This window comes from Leucopleurus acutus (genome assembly GCF_964270905.1).
Source record: "Leucopleurus acutus genome assembly, chromosome: 14".
In the NCBI taxonomy this organism is placed as follows: Eukaryota; Metazoa; Chordata; class Mammalia; order Artiodactyla; family Delphinidae; genus Leucopleurus; species Leucopleurus acutus.
Genome location: NC_139156.1, coordinates 24,826,748 through 24,847,329, shown reverse-complemented (window position 1 = coordinate 24,847,329; position 20,582 = coordinate 24,826,748). Strand labels below are relative to the sequence as shown.

The 20,582-nt window shown below is 37.0% G+C and overlaps 1 protein-coding gene across 2 annotated transcripts in view; it reads left to right on the top strand.

Moving 5' to 3' along the window:
• The first annotated feature begins 337 nt into the window (after window positions 1-337).
• Window positions 338-20,582, top strand: part of SLK (STE20 like kinase) — a 53,032-nt gene continuing 32,787 nt past the window's right edge. For both annotated transcript variants that reach the window (XM_082855008.1, XM_082855007.1), the window contains exons 1-4: window positions 338-1,087; window positions 14,472-14,636; window positions 16,831-16,879; window positions 17,238-17,387. In XM_082855008.1, coding sequence (XP_082711134.1) covers window positions 938-1,087; window positions 14,472-14,636; window positions 16,831-16,879; window positions 17,238-17,387 — 514 coding nt within the window. In that variant the 5' untranslated portion in view covers window positions 338-937. The remainder of the gene's footprint in view (window positions 1,088-14,471; window positions 14,637-16,830; window positions 16,880-17,237; window positions 17,388-20,582) is intronic.

The window sequence follows — 20,582 nt, the reverse complement described above, 5'->3', positions numbered from 1 at the left end:
GGAGGAAACATCCGCTAGCAAAACCAACAGGGTCGTACGCAAAGGGGCAACTCCATCAAAGCCGTTGGCTGACAAGAATTTGGGGCTTGGAGGACAAACCCGGAGCAACCGTCAACCAGCTACCAGCTCAAGCACCAACAGCGCACCCCGCGCCGGGGGCAAGCAAGCCTCCCAGGGCCGCCAGCTTGCGGGTCTCAACGCGCGTGCGCGGGGCCAGAGGGGCCACCCCCGCGCGAGTGCGCGGAGAGCCTGGCGCGCGGCCGGGGGAGCGCGCGGGCGCGCTGCGGCGTCGGCGTTGGCGCGCGCTTTAGGCCGAGGCTGCGTGGGCTGGGGAGGGAGCTAGGCGGCGGCGTCGGCGGCGGCAGCGGCTGCGGCAGCGGCAGCGGCGGCGGCTGCGCCCCAGAGCCCAGGGGGACGCGCGGACCTCGCACCGCGGGTGCAGACGGCTGCGGAGGAGACCCCGGGCTCCCGGCCCGGGGCGGGAGAGCTCGGCCAGACGACTGCCCGCCTCAGAGGCCGCCGGCCGCGTCCCTATCCCGGAGTGGCCGACGCCCCTGGAGACTCGCCGTGACACGGGCCTAACCGCGGTGGCCGCGGGCGTCCGGACCACTCGGGCCCGTCGGGCCGGGCCGGTAGACGGACGAGCGTCCGGGCAGGTGCCGCCCCCCGAGGGCCGGCCGGGGGCCAGGCGCTTAGCCGCGCGGCCCGCGGGCCGGGCTCGGCAGAGGGGCCGCCCGCGCAGCGTCCCCACCCCGCGGGCCGGAGCGGGAGTCGCGCCCCGCCTTCTCCGGAGACTGCCGGGCCGGAGCGGCGGGAGCCCGGACAGCCAGCGCCCGCCGTCGCCCGCCGGGCTCGCGCGGGAGAGCGGGGAGGAGAAACTTTGCCTCTTATTGTTGTTTTTACTCCTTAAGTGTAAGGAACTCTGTTGGGAGGAAGAATGTCCTTCTTCAATTTCCGTAAGATCTTCAAGTTGGGGAGCGAGAAGAAGAAGAAGCAGTACGAACATGTGAAGAGGGACCTAAACCCCGAGGAGTTTTGGGAAATTATAGGAGAATTGGGCGACGGAGCCTTTGGGAAAGTGTACAAGGTAAGAGGGAGAAACGGGAAGTTGCACTTGTGAGATCAAACAGCCCGTGGCCCGGAGTGGCACGAGGATTTCTCGCTCCCGCGTCCTGTTCCTGTCTCTTGGACCTTCTTCTGACTTCGTAAACGTACGCTGGAACTTTATTTAGGTTATCATCCAAGCAGTAGCTAAGAGGTGGGGTTTAAGGTTGAACAAAATGGGGCCTGGATGTAGTTTAAAGAGTGGTTGCCAAACGGAGGCAAGGTTTACCGTCTGCTCTGTTAAACGTTAAAGGAAATGAGGGTGTTCTTTAATTTAAAGGAGGGGTCTGGTTGTGGCCCTCAAGCATTTTCAAATCAGAAACTCATTATACTTTTCAGTGGATTTCTATTTGTGTACTAGCTGTTTGCATTCGTATATATACTTACACTAAAGCAGTTTCCCTTTTGGGGTCCAGGGTATATATGTGGTTGTATCTATTGCTCATACATAACCAGTCTCTTGGGGATGAGAGCAAAGTGATTGCTACTTGCAGACTATTCTTGACTTGGTGGCTTGACAGCATACTGTAAAATGGAGTGGAATTTCTGATAGAAAATTTTTGGAAGAAAACCTGCATCTGGTATTAGTTTCTAAATATAATTATAGTAAGCATTGACTAGAAGTCAATTTCAGGGCTTAAGAAATTAAAAAAAAAATGCACCTACATATATACACATATTTTTACATACAGATATTCATTTCAGTAGAAAGAGGTTTGCCGTTTCAATAGGAAGACATGGGTTAACTGTTTACTGTCTTGTAAGGAGTATATGAATGATGTCATCAGAATATTTTAATCCTGAAGGGTGAGGATTTTATGAGACAGTTCAAGGGGAAGGACCCACAGGGTTGCCTAGAAGTGAAAATATAAATAACTTAAGTTTATACAGGACTCTGCAGTTTTTAAAGTACTTTCACATAATTTGGCCCCCATGAGAGTTCTGCGAGATATGCAGGTCAGTAGTATCTACATTTCATAGATGAGGACACTGAGACTCAAATTGTTCACATTCACACTAGTCACAGCCTAGATTTGATCTCAAGTCTTCTGACCCCATATTTACTGTTACTTTTTTTTTTTTACTTTAATGTCTATTGGTAGAAGTGATAGCATTTTTCCTTCTTTCTAAGCATCATCACACTGTCTGCCTTTGCCCTGCCTCTAATGCGTCTCACAGCCCCTCATTCTTAGTCTGGAATATCTACTCTTTTCTGTGTGCTTTCAAAACACATTGTTCACCTTGCTTACTATGGCACTTGTCACATGTTAATGTATTTATGTTTTTATGATAAGACTAGGGGCCAAAATTATATACATTTGGATTAATTCTATTGCCTTAGCACATAGTGCATTTCTCTTTATATTTGTGGAAATGAAGGAATGTGTGTTACCTGCTTGTGAGCGCGACTGAAGCTACTATGTGCTGTGAAAGTTGACAAAGTCAACTTCAGTGCCTAATGTGGAGGGTAGACTATGGATTTCAACAAGAGCTTACAGTATAGAATGTATGGTAGACCGGGCTTTTAGTGCAGTGGGAAGATCACTCCTGGGAGTTAAGAATTGTGTTTTATTGCTGGTTGTTACAAACCAGCTTCGAGATCTTCGAGAAATTTAATGTCTTTGGACCTCCTTTTTCTGAGGTGGGAAATCATAGATTTCCCTAAATGTTTAGATTCTTTTACCCATTAATGTTCTGTGAGTATGCAGTTATCTAGGAAAGGCAAAAATAAATCCTCAAGGCATCTGGGATCTGGTAGTTAGAAGGCAGTAGGTGATTATGGGCAGTTTTCATGGTATAAAATGTTTTATTGAACAGAAACAGTGTAATATTAAGACACTGGCTCCAGAGTTGGACTATATCTTGGCTCCCTCAATAGCAGCCTGTGACCTTGGACAAGTTACTTAATCGTTCCATGTCTCATTTTTCTCATCAGTAAGACCTACTCCTTAGTGTGTGAGAATTAAAGGAGATAAAAAATGTGAGACACAAAAAAGGGCTCAGAAAATGGCAGAAAATTACTGTTGTTACATTTACAGCTCAGAAACAAAATATGGGATGGGACAGGAAAAGGGACCTACGAAGATAGTAAACCATTTTCTGGCACAGGCAGATTGTGTGGGCATGCTAATGCTATGTGATTTAATTCTTTAATGACTCTGCAAGGTGAATGTATCCTCCTATAGTGGGACACCAATTGAAAAAATTTTGAAAAACAAGAGACTTACTCCATGTAGTTGAACACTATAAGATTGTGTCAAGGATAATTTTTGTGGGCTTGATATCTATTTTAGTGTGATACTTGAAGAGTGTGAGTTCTTTGCATCTTTTCTTTTCATCTTTCATTTTTTTATGCTTTCAAGGAGTAAGCTCTGAGATTTTTTTAAAAAGAAAATTTTAAATTTAAACTTATCTGACCTGTTCTGCCTTTTTTGTAACCTTTTTTATTGTACAAGATTCTCTAGAAATTTTAAATGTATAGACTTCTGTGTAAGAGAAAAAGCTTTGATAGCTTTTTTTACAATTGTATGTATTAGTATATAATAGAAAACTATTTCTGAAGTTGATTGCAACTGTCATTTGCTTATCGAAATTAGTAACTGTTACAAAGGTTAAATTTCTAAATAGGCAATCATTTTTCCGTCATATTGTTGTATGCTCTGCACTCAGTCCTGCACTATACAACTCTGTAACAGTTACTTTCTTGCCTGAAAGATCTTCCCAATTTTAAATTTATTTTCTCCTTTTAATAGTATTATTTGACACATAAATGAAGATATGTAGTATCCCTCACAATTTTTTATGTTTGGATTTATGTTGCTTTTAACAGAAAAAAAAAAAGGAATGACATGAAATGATCTGTTGAATTGAAGCTGAACTATTGACTGTGTGCTGGATGAAAGTGATTCTTTTTATGTCCCTGATGGGCATGCACCTTTTTAAAAAAAAAAGTAGTGAAATATATAATCTTTGTATTGAAAAGTACAAAACATATATGTACGTTTAGCAAACAATAGTAAAGTGAACTCATATTAACAACCATCAGAGTAAAGGAATTCTGCCAGTACCCCAGAATCCTTCCCACCTCCTTTCTGAATTACTTCCTCTCTCCCCTTAAAAGAAACCACTATCCTATCTGTAAGTTTTTCATTTCTTTCCTTTCTTCATAGTTTACTATCTAGGAGTGTATAACTAAACATGATAACTTTAGTTTTGTATGCATTGAGTGTATTTTGTGTCTTGCCTCTTTTGAAGTCAGCATTATGTTTGTGAGGTTTGTCTTTGTTATCGCTAAAGCGGTATGTAGTTAATTGTTGCATAGAATTCCAATATATGGTTACATCACCAATTATTTACCATTGTACTGTTAATGGATATATCAGTTGTTTCCAGTGTTTGGCTTTTATACACAGTACTGGTGCATATATGTATGAGTTTCACTAAGACTCAGGAGTAGAATTGCTGGGTTATAGGGTAGTGTATCTTTAATTTTACTAGATGATGCCATACTATACCAGTTTACACTCCCACCAGCAGCGTACGATAATTTCCTTGCTCTGCATTCTCTCCAACATTTGATATTGTCAGAATTTTTAAGTTTTGACAATCTGATGTTATAGTTTTCCTTGTGCTTTTAATACATCTTTCTCTGACTGCTAATAAGTGATTCTTTCCATAGGTTTATTAGTAATTGGAATTTCTTCTTTTGTGTTCAAGTTTCTTGGTCATGTTCCTCTTGGATGTCTTTTTCTTGTTTATTTGTAGTGTATTCTGGATTTTAACCATTTGCTGGTTATGGTTATTGCAGATACATTTTCATTCTGTGCCTGTCTTTTCATTTTCTTTATGGTGTCTTTTTATGAACAGGAAGTTCTTGACTTTAATATACTCCAACTTTGTTTTTTCTTTTTCAGTTAATGCTTTCTGTATTGTATTTGAGAAATTCTTTCCTGGAGTGTCCTTCCAGTTGTTGGATGGGATGCTGCCTGATTGATGAATCACCTAATAAAGCTAATTAGATCTTTGGGGAAAAAAAAAAAAAAGAAAAGAAAGGCTTTCCTAACCTGAGATCATGGAGATAATCCCCTATTTTATCTTCTAAGAGCTTTATGATTTTGCCTTTAACATTTAGGTCTACAACCCTAAATGTTAAAATAGATTTTTGCAAATGGTATGATATAGGGGTCCAATTTCATTTTTTTCTCCGATGAATACACAGTTGTCCCAAGACTCATCACTGGGGGAAACTATTCTTCCACTGCTCTGCAGTGCTGTCTGCAACATGTGTCTGTTTCTGCGATCTCTAGTCTCTTCATTGATCTATGAGTCTATTCCTTTGTCAGTATCCTGCTGTCTTAATTAGGAAAGCATTGAAACAAATCTCTGCTAGAGAAAGACTTCCCCTTGTTCTTATTCAGCAGTGTCTAGTATATTCTTGGCCTTTAGTGCTTTCATGTACATTTTAGAATTAGCTTAATTGAGTTCCACAAAAAAACCTGTTGTGCCTTTTTGAAGGGGTTTTATTGAATTTATATTTAGATCAACTTTGGAAAAATTAACGTCTCCCTGATACTGAGTCTTCCTACCTATGCATATGTTTTATCTGTAGGTCTTTTTTTTAATATCTCTCAATAATGGCTTATAATTTTCCTCCCCAGAAGTCTTAAGAGCTCAGACTACTTCAAGAGTCTCTTAAATGCTTTGTTTTTCCTATTGGAATTTCTTCCTTATTTTGGTTATGTACAGCCTTCAGTAGTCTTCTGAGAAAGGATGAATGGAAGGTTTGGTTTTTAAGACCAGGCCTGTCTGAATATGTCTGTATTATAATGTCATACTTGATGTATAGTTTGTTCGTAGAATTCTAGGTCAAAAATACATTTTTGAACTAGCGTTGGTGAGGACAAAGAGCAATTGAGAAAATCCCCATCCCTTACATATGGCCAGTCTTCCAAAGTGATTGTATGAATTTATACCCCCATAAGTAAGGGATGGGGATTTTCTCAATTGCTCTTTGTCCTCATCAACACTTGCTATTGTTATTAATACTGTTATTAATATTTTAAGTTAGCCATTCTGGTGAGTGTGAAGTGGTTTTATTTACATTTTCCTTATGACTAAAAAAATTGAGTCATGTGCCTATCGAATATTTGGGTATTTTCTTTTTTGTGGAAATTTCCTGTTTGCCCATTTTAAAAAAATAGCTGTATTGAGGTATAATTTATATAACTCAGAATTCACCTATTTTATGTTTATAACTTGATGAGTTTTAATAACTTTGTACAGTTGTGCAACCATCGCTACAATCTAGCTTTAGAATCCGCTTTTGACCACCTGAAGTTCCCTTGTGCCCATTTACAGTCAATTCCTGTTCCTGCTGGGGTTTTCTTTGTCTGATTACTAATGAGGTTGAGTTCCTTTTTATATACTTACTGGCCATTTGGATTTCTTCTTTTCTGAAGTGCTTGTTAAAGTCTTTTGGATTCTTTTTCTTTTTCTCATTGATTTATGGGAGTCTATGTATTCTGTTAACTAATCCTCTCAAGTTATATATGATGCACATTATTTTCTCTTGCTTTGTAGTTTGTCTTTTCTTTCTCTTTATGATATCCTTCTTTTGTATAGACATTTCAGATTTTAATGTAATTCAGCTTATTAACTTTTTATACTTAGTGCTTTTTGTCTTAAAGTTTCCTTACCCAGGGTGATGAAGATGTCCTCCTATGTTATGTTCTTAAAGTTTTATGGTGTTGCCTTCTTCCTATACATTAGGTCTGTAATTAAACTAATGTTGTTTTTTGTCTATAGTGTGAAATAGGGGTCCAGTTTCGTTTTTTCTGTGTAGATACCCAGTTGTCTCAACGCAATTTACCGAAAAGACCACCCTTTCCGTATTGCTTTGCAGTGCCTCCATCATATGTCAAATGTCCATATACACATGGTATATTTCTATGAATTTCCTATTTCTTTAGGATAAATTCCTAGAAGTAGAATTGTTAGGGCAAAATACGTGAGCATTTATTAATGTTTACTGTGAAATTACTCTAGAAAGGTTTATAAATTTATTTTTAAATTAATTTTTAATTATATTGTAAGATGTTATGGAAAAACCTGAATGAACTTTTTGGCCAATCCAATACAAATAATTAAAGAAGTTCTATTTATTGGGAAAATTAACTTATTAGAGATTGAAATTAGTTTCTTTGACTATTACTCTATTGTTCCTTCTCTTCTCTCGATAAATGTAACTATTATCATCGGTTTCTTTTTCTGTTTGTTTTGTTTTTTGGGTTTTTTTTTGGCCGTGCTGCGCGGCTTGTGGGATGTCAGTTCTCTGATCAGGAATTGAACCCAGGCCACGGCAGTGAAAACGCTGAATCCTGTCCTCTGGACCACCAGGGAACTCCTCATCATCAGTTTCATGTATCTGTTTCTAGATGTTTTTCTGTGTACTTACATATATATACATGGGTTATACCTATTGAAACACCCCAACAATGGTCTATTTCTGTGCCTTTGTTCCTTGACCTTTTTCAATGTTAGTTTTTATCCTTTTAAAAAAGTATTTGCTTTTTCAGTAGACAAAAAGAGTATCTGTTTATTTCATTTTCCATTTCTCTCATTTTTAAAGAGATTGCCGTTTAAAAATTAATTGAATTATTCATATTCTAATAGAGTTGTTTTCTTGTTGATTTGAAAGTACTTTTTATGTACTATGAAAATGAGCACTTTATAATAATGGTGCAGTTATTTTAGTTACTTTAGTTTATGCTGCTTTTTTGATATAAAGACATATAATGTTCTTTATTCTACAAAATCTGTCAGTGTGTTACTTTGCTTTTTTTTCCTTCACTTTCATGCTTAGAAAAGCCTTCCCTACCCAGAAATTAGATAAATATTTATCTATATTTTCTTCTAAACTTCTTAATAGTTCAGTTATGAAGAATTTTAATTCATCTGGAATATAATTTTTTTCTGTGGATTGATATGACGCTCTATTCTACCCTAAAAAAACCAAAAATATATTTTCTCTATTTCTAGAAATGTAAATACTATTATTTTGAAAATATAGCAAAGTATAAAGAAGAATATATAAAAATAATTCTACCTTTTAGATAACCTGTTAATTTAAAAAAACTCAAGGATATACTCATGTGGTTAGAAACTTGAACAATACAAAAAATGATAAAATTGAAAAATGAAAGCCTTCCCCGCCAGTCTTTTTTCCTGAATTTAGCCACTATAATAATATCTGTGTATCTTTTCAGGTAAAGTTTTATGCCTGTATGAGCATATATACAAATGCTTGTTTGTAAAACTGAAAATATATCAACACATGCACGTTAGTATATACAGGTGAACTTAACTGCCTGTCAAATTGATAGCATAATCATACTGGAAAAGTGCTTCAAATGATGTTTTTAATTAATTAATTAATTAATTTTTGGCTGCGTTGGGTCTTCGTTACAGTACGCGGGCTTCTCATTGTGGTGGCTTATCTTGTTGTGGAGCACAGGCTCTAGGTGCGCGGGCTTCAGTAGTTGTGGCACGCAGGCTCAATAGTTGTGGCTCGTGGGCTCTAGAGTGCAGGCTCAGTAGTTGTGGTACATGGGCTTAGTTGCTCTGTGGCACGTGGGATCTTCCTGGACGAGGGCTCGAACCCGTGTTCCCTGCATTGGCAGGCGGATTCTTAACCACTGCGCCACCAGGGAAGCCCCAAGAATAGCTCAGTCTGCCTTTAAGGGGCTTGTTGAAAGCCAACTAACAGCTGGAGGTGCCGGGGAATGAACCTGGGGCCTGGTACATGCATGTACATGTTGATCCCAAACTCTGTGACTATCCCTTCCCCCCATCCTTCCCAGTATGAGTTTGTTTCTGTTTTGTAAATAAGTTCATTTGTATCATTTCTTTTTAGATTCTGCATAACCAAATATTTAATACTACTCTGTGTCTTAGTTCTCCCATCTATAATCCTCATCTGTTTTAGAAGGATTATGCCACTTATTAAATTCGTGTCTTTCAGCTCCAGACACCCCCTTCTATGGCTCTACTTTGTGATGCTGTTCTAAGATTTTGCAAATCACATTTCTGACTTGCCAGCTGCTCACTTTTAGTTTTCAGAAGTATGGAGCACTAGAGGGAGGCTGCAAGGAGGAGGAGGAAGAAAGAACCTACACCTTTCTCTTTGTTTCCTGTGGGCTCCCTGTCTGCTTTCCTGTTACTTTGACCATCATCCTAGTGGAAATTCTTCACTCCAGCAACAGTAGTCCTGAATTCAGTTTGTAGTTTTTCCAGCACTCACAGAGCCAGCCTCATCACAGCCCTTACTAACACCAGCTCCAATTGGCTAGTCTCCTCTTCTTCAAAAGGTACCCTAGCCCCACAAGATCCTCTTCCAAGTTCAGAGCTGCCAGCAGCAGCTGAGCAGAGCAGCACTCTCTCCTCAGGGAGCTCAGTTTCAGCTCTGCAGAATCTTTCCTCCAGGTTTCTGAGTTTTAGTTATTCCAGTCTCTTTCCTTGGCTCCTGTGATTCGTGAAGATAAAAACATAGTGATTTTTAAGTGATCACAACTGATCTCTGAAAACTGTTTATGTATTTAAGTTATGTCTCCTTTAAATTAATATCTGAATATTCGTTATTTCATTCTTGTTTTTATTAACATTTGTTTAGTTATAATTACATCTTTATGTGAAGAATTTTCATGCTTTAGGTGGTAGATGAGACTGGTTTTTTTTAAAATAAATTTATTTATTTATTCATTTTTGGCTGCATTGGGTCTTCGTTGCTGTGCACGGGCTTTCTCTAGTTGCGGCGAGCGGAGGCTACTCTTCGTTGAAGTGTGAGGGCTTCTCATTGCTGTGGCTTCTCTTGTTGCGGAGCACGGGCTCTAGGCGCCAGGCTTCAGTAGTTGTGGCTCGTGGGCTCAGTAGTTGTGGCTCGTGGGCTCTAGAGTGCGGGCTCAGTAGTTGTGGCGCACGGGCTTAGTTGCTCTGTGGCATGTGGGATCTTCCTGGACCAGGGTTCGAACCCTGGTCCCCCGCACTGGAAGGCGGATTCTTAACCACTGAGCCACCAGGGAAGTCCCGAGACTGTTTCTTTTTAACACTTTATTTGCATTATGTTTGTTGATAGTTTTACACACTTAACAACGTTTATTTCAGTTTTGATTTTTAGAGTTCTCTGGAATCAGATCCTGATGAGTAATCAAGTTATTTTCAAACAATAATGTAAGAAGCACTATATTTTCTAATGTAAATTTTATTTATTATTTATATTAAACCAAATGGTATTATTGTTGGTTTAATTAGTATACCCAGGGCAATGGAATAATGAAATTTGTTACTACAAAGAACTTTAGAGATTATCTAGTATTAATTATTTTTCCCCTTTCATGCCATTCTATTCACAAGTAAAATACACATCTTTAAAATCTTCCAGGACATTGGTAGAGGCATGCAGAAGCAGGATGACTTTTAACTTTACTCACAATATCCTTGGTCTCTTACCAGGGCTTGTATTTTATAGTGTTCCTCTTTAAGAACAGTTCCTCTGTACTCTTTCTTCCCAAAGTGTTAAGTTAAAATGGTGAGAGAAGGGCTTATTTCTCACTGGCTTATTTCCTGACTTGGGGGAGGGCGAGTTCTATTTATTATTTTTTCAACTGTAGTGTCTTTCTTAGAGAGATAAACGTAATGTCATATTTTACCAGTTATGATAGACTTTTTTTTTTTTTTTGCGGTACACGGGCCTCTCAGTGTTGTGGCCTCTCCCACTGCGGAGCACAGGCTCCAGACGCGCAGGCTCAGCGGCCACGGCTCACGGGCCCAGCCGCTCCGCGGCATGTGGGATCTTCCCGGACCGGGGCACGAACCCGCGTCCCCTGCATTGGCAGGCGGACCCTCAACCGCTGCGCCACCAGGGAAGCCCAGACTTTTAACTTTTAAACATCTCTCAAATTGGGATATGTCCCAATTTATTGATTGACGCCTTAGTATTGTTCGCCAGATGGCAGTTGTGATGTATCTGTCATTGCTTATGCTTTGTGAACGTAGTTGTATCTCTGGTGTCATACAGTTGCAAACCCTTGATGTTTCCATCAATAAACCATTTAAGAACGTTTTGAAGAAAGAATGTGAGTCCTGGTTGTCATCTGAAAGCTTCATTTCGCACCTGTGGTAAGATCAAGAAAGTATCAGCATTATAATTGCAAAATGGGAGACAGTGGCTTCAAAGAAAATTTTGGAGACAGTAGTAGAGGGGCACTTTTTAAAGAAATGCTGCATCACCAAAGCTTTTCATGGCTAGAGAATGATATTTTGTGGAAAAACACAGACATTAGATAATTCTGAGTGAAAAAGTGACTCAAGAGTTAAATGTGAAGAAGTGTTTAATTTTTCATGTATGCACAAGGGTAATATACGCTAAGAATTTTTGTCTATATTTATCCAGAAGAGCTCTTAAAAAGGAATAATGTGAAAGTTCTAAATGATAAAGTGCCTGGCAGTTTTTCTTCCTTAGTGGAGCGTAAGATAATGGCACATCTTAAAAGACTTCGTAGATTTGATAAAATATGGTAGATTAGCATATTATTCTAGAGTGGTAGTTATGACTGATAAAGTTATCTTTTTATCCATACATATTCTGTGAACCCTAAACATTAGGGTTACTTCGTTAGTAATTAGTATTAATTTTTACCTCTACCTAAGAAAGTAAAATGTAGCAAAATCTAATTAGGAGAATTCCCATATATAGGCTAATACCTGGTTTGTTTATTCTTTCTACCTAAGGAAGTAAAATGTAGCAAAATGTACTTAGGAGAATTCCTATATATAGGCTGATACCTGGTTTGTTTATTCTTTCATCATCATCTCAAAGGTTAGACAATAGATCCCTAAGAAATATCCCATAGACTGATTTTTTTGTATCTTATTGCCTCTGTAAAAATAATACATGTCCATTTAAAAATGTAAACAATATGAAAAATATAGAAAAAGTCAAAAGCACGTGAAACTCTGCCATCCCCACTGATGATGTCTTTCCAGATATTTCTTATGTAGCTATCCCTGTGTGAAAATGGATGTGTAGTTTTTGTTAAACTGCATACCTTTTGTGTTTAGTAAGTTACTTTTTTTCCATTCAGTGATATGTTGTGGCTTTTGTCCCATCTTAAGAAATATTAATTGGTTAGTCAAATAATTTTAATGGTTGCATAATTTTCCATTGTAGAAGCATACTGAATGATTTAAGTAGGTTCCCGTTAATGGACATTTAGGCTGATTAAGTTTTCTTTATTGTAAACAGTGCTTTGATGAATATTTTGTGCATGCATTCTTTTTTTGTAAAATTATCTCCTTATAAATTATTAAAAATGGGATTTGGACATTTATTTGTTTATTAAAACACTTATTACTAGCTTTTGAAAGTTTGCTATTTTTTCTTTTAAGGTGATAGATTTACTGAAGTGATGGTAACATATATAATATTGAAATGTCTTTTAAAAACCCATTAGTATTTTAAGATTTGATTCCTAACTTTAAAAAAATGATCTTGGCTTCTACTACATATTTGGAAACCTTTCATTTCTAATAAATGGAGGTGAGAAGTTATTCAATTAAAATGGAAAAGTTAAAGTACTAAAAACAATGAAAAATAATTAAACTGATGGAAGTATAGGGAAACTGGAAAGGGTAATGATTAAAATAAAGAAAGGGCTTTGGAAACAACCAGGATTTGAATCCTGATTCAGCCTCTTACTAGCTCTACATGACCTCGGGGAAGCCTTTTAATGTCTCTAAATTTATTTATCCTTCTTAAAAGTAGGGATGCTAATATATCATGGGGTCATTTTGAGGATTAAATAATAATAGTAATAATTCCAGATAAGATGTTTGAATCTTTTTTACTATGTGTGGCAGGTGTTGTATTAAATGTTTATATGTATTCTTTTCACTTGGCAAGTATTTATTAATTCTCACAAACTCGTGAGATATAAGTATGTTTTATTGATGAGGAAGCTAAAACTAAAAAAGGGAGTTTGTAAGTTGCCCAAGCAACATAGTTAACAAGTGGCAGAATCAGAATTTGAGCCCTACCAGTCTGACCCAGTAGAGCCTGCAATTTGAAATTCTATCGTATGTGTATATAAAGCACTTAGCACAGTGAAAAGCATGCATCAGTTAATATTTATGTTTAGGCTATCTTTAAAAAATAAGTATGTCAAGAGAATGAGAAGACAAGCCACTTGGAGAAAATGTTGGCAAAAGATATATCTGATAAAAGACCGTTACTCAAAATATATTAAGAATTCTTAAACCTCAACAATTAGAAAACCTACAGTCTGATTAAAAAATGGCCAGAAGATTTGGACACCTCACTGAAGAAGATATTCAGATGGCCAATAAGCATATGAAAAGATGCTCAGTATCATATGCCATTAGGGAGTTGCAAGTTAAAACAGGGAGACACCACTACACACTTATTAGAATGACAAAAATTTATACCAACAACACCAAATGTTGGCAGGGGTGTGGAGCAGCAGGAACTCTCATTCATTGCTGTTGGGAATGCAAAATAGTATAGGCGCTTTAGAAGACAGTTTGGCAGTATCTTGCAAAACTACACATACTCTTACCATATGATCCAGTAATTCTGCTCCTTGGTACTTACTCAAAGGGGTTGAAAACTTAATGTCCACACAAAAACCTGCACACAGATGTTTATAGCAGCCTTATTCACGATTGATAAAACTTGGAAACAACCAAGATGTCTTCAGTAGGTGAATGGATAAACAAACTGGCACATCTATATAATTGACTATTATTCAGCGCTAAAACGAAATTAGGTATCAAACCATGAGAAGACATGGAGGAATCTTAAATGCTTGTTACTAAGTGAAAGAAGCCAATTTGAAAAGGCTACATACTGTATGAAAAACAAAACTATGGAGACAGTAAAAAGATCAGTGGAGGGGTTAGGAAGAAGGGCAGGATGAATAGGCAGCGCACAGAGATTTTTAGGGCAGTGAAACTATTGTGTATGATATTATAATGGTGGATACATATCGTACATTTGTCCAGACCCGTAGAGCACATACCAGGAGTTAATCCTAATGTAAACAGTGGACTTTTGGTAATAATGATGTGTCAATATAGGTTCATCAGTTGTAACAAATGTACCACTGTGGTGCATAATGTTGATAGCGGGGGAGGCCGTGCATGTGTAGGGAGGAGAGTACATGGGAACTCTGTGTACTTTCTGCTCAGATTTGCTGGGAGACTAAAACTACTCTAAAAACTAAAGTTTATTAAAAAAAAAATTTAAAAAGCAAGTATGTGTTATAAGCATGAACTTTTGATACTTTTGTTTTTAGGCCCAGAATAAAGAGACCAATGTTTTAGCTGCTGCAAAGGTGATTGACACCAAATCTGAAGAAGAACTTGAAGATTACATGGTTGAAATTGATATATTAGCATCTTGTGATCACCCTAATATAGTGAAGCTTCTAGATGCCTTCTATTATGAGAACAATCTTTGGGTAAGTATTTTCTGTTAATCTATAGGAATAACCAAAATGAGTTAATTGTCCTAAAGAGGTTTATAAGTTTTGTAGGCCTATTTTATGTACTACCTCTTCTTTTTAGTCACTTATGCTACTTGAATGAGAATTGACCTGCTGATGAGAGGGTCATTAACGACTTAATTATCCTTAGCTTCAACAGATGTTTTTTTTTTTTTTTTTGCGGTACGCGGGCCTCTCCCTGCTGTGGCCTCTCCCGTTGCGGAGCACAGGCTCTGGACGCACAGGCCCAGCGGCCATGGCTCACGGGCCCAGCCGTTCCGCGGCATGTGGGATCCTCCCGGACCGGGGCACGAACCTGTGTCCCCTGCATCAGCAGGCGGACTCTCAACCACTGCGCCACCAGGGAAGCCCCTTCAACAGATGTTTTGATGTGTATTTCAGATTGTACTGTATTTCATGATTGTTTGGCATTGGACTCAAATGTAGAAACTTCGTTAAGAATATTAAATTTCCTAAATAATGAAATTAGATGCCTTTCTTGTTTTTAATTAATTTTTTTTCCCAGTTGGAACTTCTTTCTTTCTTTGAAGTCTTTTTTTTTCCAGCACTTTTAAAATTTTATTTTTTCTAATTGAAGTATAGTTGATTTACAATGTTGTTAGTTTGAAGTGTCTTGTTTAAATTTAAGTGTCTTGATTTAAATTTAAGCATTTACTTAAAATGTTTTAGAGTTTCTTTTGTTTTCTTTGCAGTTGTTTATAATTTCTTATACTAAACTTTTGATAAATCATGTAATAAATTATAAAATGCTTACTAGAAGTGTTAAATACTGGGTTTGCCAAAAAGTTCATTCAGGTTTTTCCTTATGGAAACTTTTTGGCCAACCCAACATTTATCTTACATATTATCAAGCCCAACTTTAGTGCATGATGTAGTGGCCAAGTCTGTATGTAAAAATTTTATTCATTTTTAGGAACTATTAGGCATAAATAAATATATAAGTAAAATGTTAATATTTAGTATAATAACCAGTCAGTCACTTGCTCTGCACCGATACTAATTTAATCAAGAGGACTTTTTGAAATGGAGTTTTAGTTTTTTCTCCTTGAAGGAAGAAACAAAGTGTTACGAAAGAAGAGTAGATTGTACAAGCTGTACCTGATTGGGAATCAGAAGGCCTTTATTTTTTGATTTTGGTGACGCTAGGCAGGAGCTTGAATAAGTCAATTAACCTTTATGACTTGTTGACTCATCTCTAGGATGAGTAATGATCTGTCTCTCAAATTATTTTTCATATGATATAATGAATTTCCAAATAATTTATTGGCAAGCTCCTATAAAAAATAAAGTGTTGTTATACAGAGGAGAAAAAAAGTGTGAAGCTACACAATTTGTTAAGGTATGTAATTAAAAATAAAATCTGTAGTTATTATTAGTGTGGTGCCTTCTAATATAGTTGTTCAGAGTTCTAGCAGAATGTTTCCAGAGATAGTAATGAAAATGAATTCCTAGACAACTTCATAAATAGATAAGATCTTAACTTGAGACTATTACAAAATAAAAAGCTGGACAACTGTGAGGGACAGTTTAGTGGGAGAGATAGATATTAATTAATCAAACAATCATAATAAACATAAAATTAAAACTGTGATAAGGGTTAAGAAGGAAAGGTGCATGGTGGTATGTACCAGGGAGGTCTGGGAAGGCATCCATCAGGAAGTGATAATTGAGCTAGGATCTGAAGCTTTTGTATATGTTTTTTCTCCTATTTTTTAGAAAAACTAAAAGTTTCTCTTCTCAGGGTTTATTCCTAGAAATAAAGTTAAAAAATATACTTGATCACTTACTGCTCAATAGTTACCTTAAAAAGGAGAGCATAAAATCTTTCAGTGGTGATGAAATGGATATATAATACTGTCCTGAATAAAAATTCTACACCTGGTAATTTTACAGAAGCAGGGACACTAAAAATGAAGATTAACAAAAATGCACATATTTCCACAATGTGTTTTCTTTGTGCTTTCTTAGTTGTATATCATTAAGACTTGTAACTCTTTTTACAAAGAAAATCTTTATGGTTGTTAGCATACTATTGTTTCTGTAACCTAGGTTATTTTATAGCTATTTCTTTATCTTTTATGCTAAATTGAAGAAAAAATACTCAAAACTCAATGTCATGTTAGACACATGCTTTTTTATTTGCCTGCAGATCCTCATTGAATTTTGTGCAGGTGGAGCAGTGGATGCTGTGATGCTTGGTAAATGGTTTTTTGTTCTTCATGTTTATATCTTAAATTATACTTTAAAAAGTCAAATGATTTCAAACATTTATACATATATATTACACATATATACATATATATTATACATATATATTATTGTTTAGAGACATTCAGTAAGTTAAGAAATCAGCCTAATTATTTTTATATTCTTGGATAATTGTAATAAAATTCTAAAATTAAACATTGAGTATAATATGTGAAGAAAGTTTTGTGTATAGTTTTTTAAAAATCAATTCATTGTGTGTGATCTTTGACAGTGATGGTAAAGTTATATAGCCTGCTGGTATGCTTTCACTGTACAAAAATGCAGATTTGTTTACTTTTTTCCTTGTAGAGCTTGAGAGACCATTAACTGAGTCCCAAATACAAGTAGTTTGTAAGCAGACTTTAGAGGCATTGAACTACTTACATGATAATAAAATCATCCACAGAGACCTAAAGGCTGGAAACATTCTTTTTACCTTAGATGGAGATATTAAGTTGGGTGAGTTTATTCCTTTATATAAAACATTTGAATTTGTGCTTTGAGATTTCCCCCATATGTCTGTAACTTAATATTGTTTTGTTACAAGTCAAATATGTGAAACATGGAGAATTGTATTCAAATATGTGAAACATGGAGAATTATTCAGTGTTAATTTTTTTTCCCCATTTATTTAGGTCTTCTTTAATATCTTTCAACAGTGTTGTATAGTTTTCAGAGTACAGGTCTTTCAATTCCTGTATGCTTTTATTTATTTATTTATTTATTTATTTTAAACATCTTTATTGGAGTATAATTGCTTTACAATGGTGTGTTAGTTTCTGCTTTATAACAAAGTGAATCAGCTATACATAGACATATATCCCCGTATCTCCTCAGTGTTAATTTTTAAGATACTTCCTTGGAGGGAATTCCTTGGCGGTCCAGTGGTGAGGACTCGGTGCTTTCACTGTTGAGGGCCCGGGTTCAGTTCCTGGTCAGGGAACTAAGATCCCATACACCATGCAGTGTGGACAAAAAACAAAACAAAACTTCCTTGGATACATAATTATCCATTAACTCCCAGAATTCCTAAGTATAGGTACCTCACATAAAGACTCTTTAAAAAGTAAGAAAGGATGGATTTTTATTTTTAAAATGGCACACTTTTAAAAGACCGGCTAATTATTTTTCCCTTAAATTTTTGTATGTAGACTTAATACTTATAAATATAATACATTTAGAAAATGCTATAGTATGTAAAACCACTAACTTAGTTTTATGTTCATTTCCAAAACTCGTATCTAGTGGGTTTTTTTTTCCATGTTTAGTTTTATATTCTATTTTGTAGATATGGTATCTTGGCTAAACTAACAAAGTAACTAACCTTAAGTCTGAAAAAGATGCCTAAAATAAATGTAAAGACTAGAATTTTTAATTTTGTTTTTTACACTGAGGGAATAAATGATAATTTCATAAGGAGAAATAGATGTAGATTTTAGATGGGAAATTAATGAATTTCATATACGCATACAAATAGAAGTAAGTATCCCCAAGATATGAATTAAAAAAAAATCTGGTGATGAAGTCTAAATTTGGGTATTTTGCATGGATATTAAAAACAAAATATATTCAAAGGCCATGCTGATACCAGTGATCATAGTCATTTCACTTCACTTTGTCATGACATCTAAACAGGTATAATTTGATATACTACTAAATTTTAACCTTTTTATTAAGAAATGGTTACAGATACAGGAAACCACACTAACAGTTGTGTAGCTTATTGACTTGTAGCTTTGTACACAATAGCTTTGTGACCACCACCTAGATAAATAGAATGGGACTTCCCTGGTGGTCCAGTGGTAAAGAATCCACCTTGCAATGCAGGGTACGTGGGTTCAATCCCCCCTGGTCGGGGAACTAAGATCCCACATGCCGCGGGGCAGCTAAGCCCAAGTGCCGCAAACTACAGAGTCCACACTCTCTGGAGCCTGAGAGCCACAACTAGAGAGAAAAAACCCACACGCCACAACTAGAGAGAAGAAGCCTGCGAGCCTCAACAAAGAGGCCGCGCGCCACAGCGAAAGATCCCGCATGCCTCAACGAAAAAAAAAAACTAGAACTATGTCAGGCTCCCTAGCAGCTGTTTCATGTGCCCGCTCTCAATCACACTGTCCCTCCCTTCTCCACAGGTAATCTATATCCTGACTTTTACAGTAATCACTTCCTTGTGTTTCTTTATGGCTCTATCACCCAGTGTTCATGTCTAGACTTTAGAGTTTAGACTTACCCATATTTAAAACCTGCTTTTTCTTCTAAGTCTCTTTTAATTTATAGGTTGCCCCCCACCGCCCTGTCATTCCTTTTTTCTCTTTACATTTTATCTATGGCATTCATTCTCATGGCATGCTTTCTCAAAGAAAGTTGGTTCTTTGGGGACAAAAAATTTTAGTGTTACCATGGTTGTGACCCTCCAAAGGCCCACAGATATACACAAACAGATATACAGTATATCTGTGGCATTAAAATTTCATGGGGGGGAGGGAGGATTCGGAAAAAATGTCTAAAAAGGCTCCTTAGGAGAGAGATGAAAAAAAGGTTGAGAAACACTGATGTATAGGACCTAGGCTGTTGGACCTGTAGAGTTTCTCTCATCTTGCATTTTGCTGTGTACTCCTGATGACTTTAGTAAGTTCCTCTCTGTATTTCCCTCAATTTGCAGATGAATCCAAAAGCCTCATCAGTCTCAAGTTTGACTTTTTTGGCAAGACTATAGGTGGTTTTGTGTTCTTTCATTGGGAGGCATGTAATACCGGCTTTTTGATCTTTTTTTTGATGTTAGCAGCTGTTGATGTTTAATGCCTGGATCCGTTCTTTGATTGGAGTGGCAAAATGAATTACATCATTTCGTTTTCGTTTATTATTTTTGATAATAATTTTGGTGTAATTATTCATCAGTTATTTCATTATTTTCATTTATCATCATTATAAAATTAGGAATACTTATATAAAAAGACACTTCCCTTCAACTGTTTGGTTATTCAGGAGTATAGTTCCTATAGACAGGACAGGAAAAATGCTTGATTCTTTCCTTTTATTTATTTAGCTTTAAAGACAATGAATTGGTTCTCTCTCATCCTTAGTTGGTGGCCAGTATTTTTTTAAATGGCATTATTAATTCATGAATGTAATTTTATTTTATAGGTTTCAAATCTATTACAACTTTTATCCTTATTAAAGCTCACGTTGTACCATCTTGGTCAGTGGGAGCTTCTTCAAGCTGGCTTGTTAATCTTTTTGACATGACTCTACTAATCTTTGGTAGATTCCTCGCCGTCTGTTAGGTTGAGATGTTTCAGGCTCATCTTTTACATTTCCTGCCTCAGACCTGTAATTAGCCATTTCTTCAGGAAGCCCTGAAGAAGAAGTTTTAGTAGGACATGGTATTTCAAGACCACAATCTGAGTGTTAGACATGCTTACAGTTTCTGGATTTGCCTTCATTCTAGGCCTTTACAAAGGACAGAGCTAGGCTCTCATGAGCTCCTACATATGACCTATTCAAATTCAGGGTAAAGCCTTTTTTTCCCCTTCTCTTAGCCCCTTCTGTATTACATCTGTATCGCTTTTCTTCTATCCTGAGAATCTTGCTTCTCAAGAACATTGAAGATAGATTTGGAGTATTCTGTAATTACTCATTTTAACCTTCATTTCT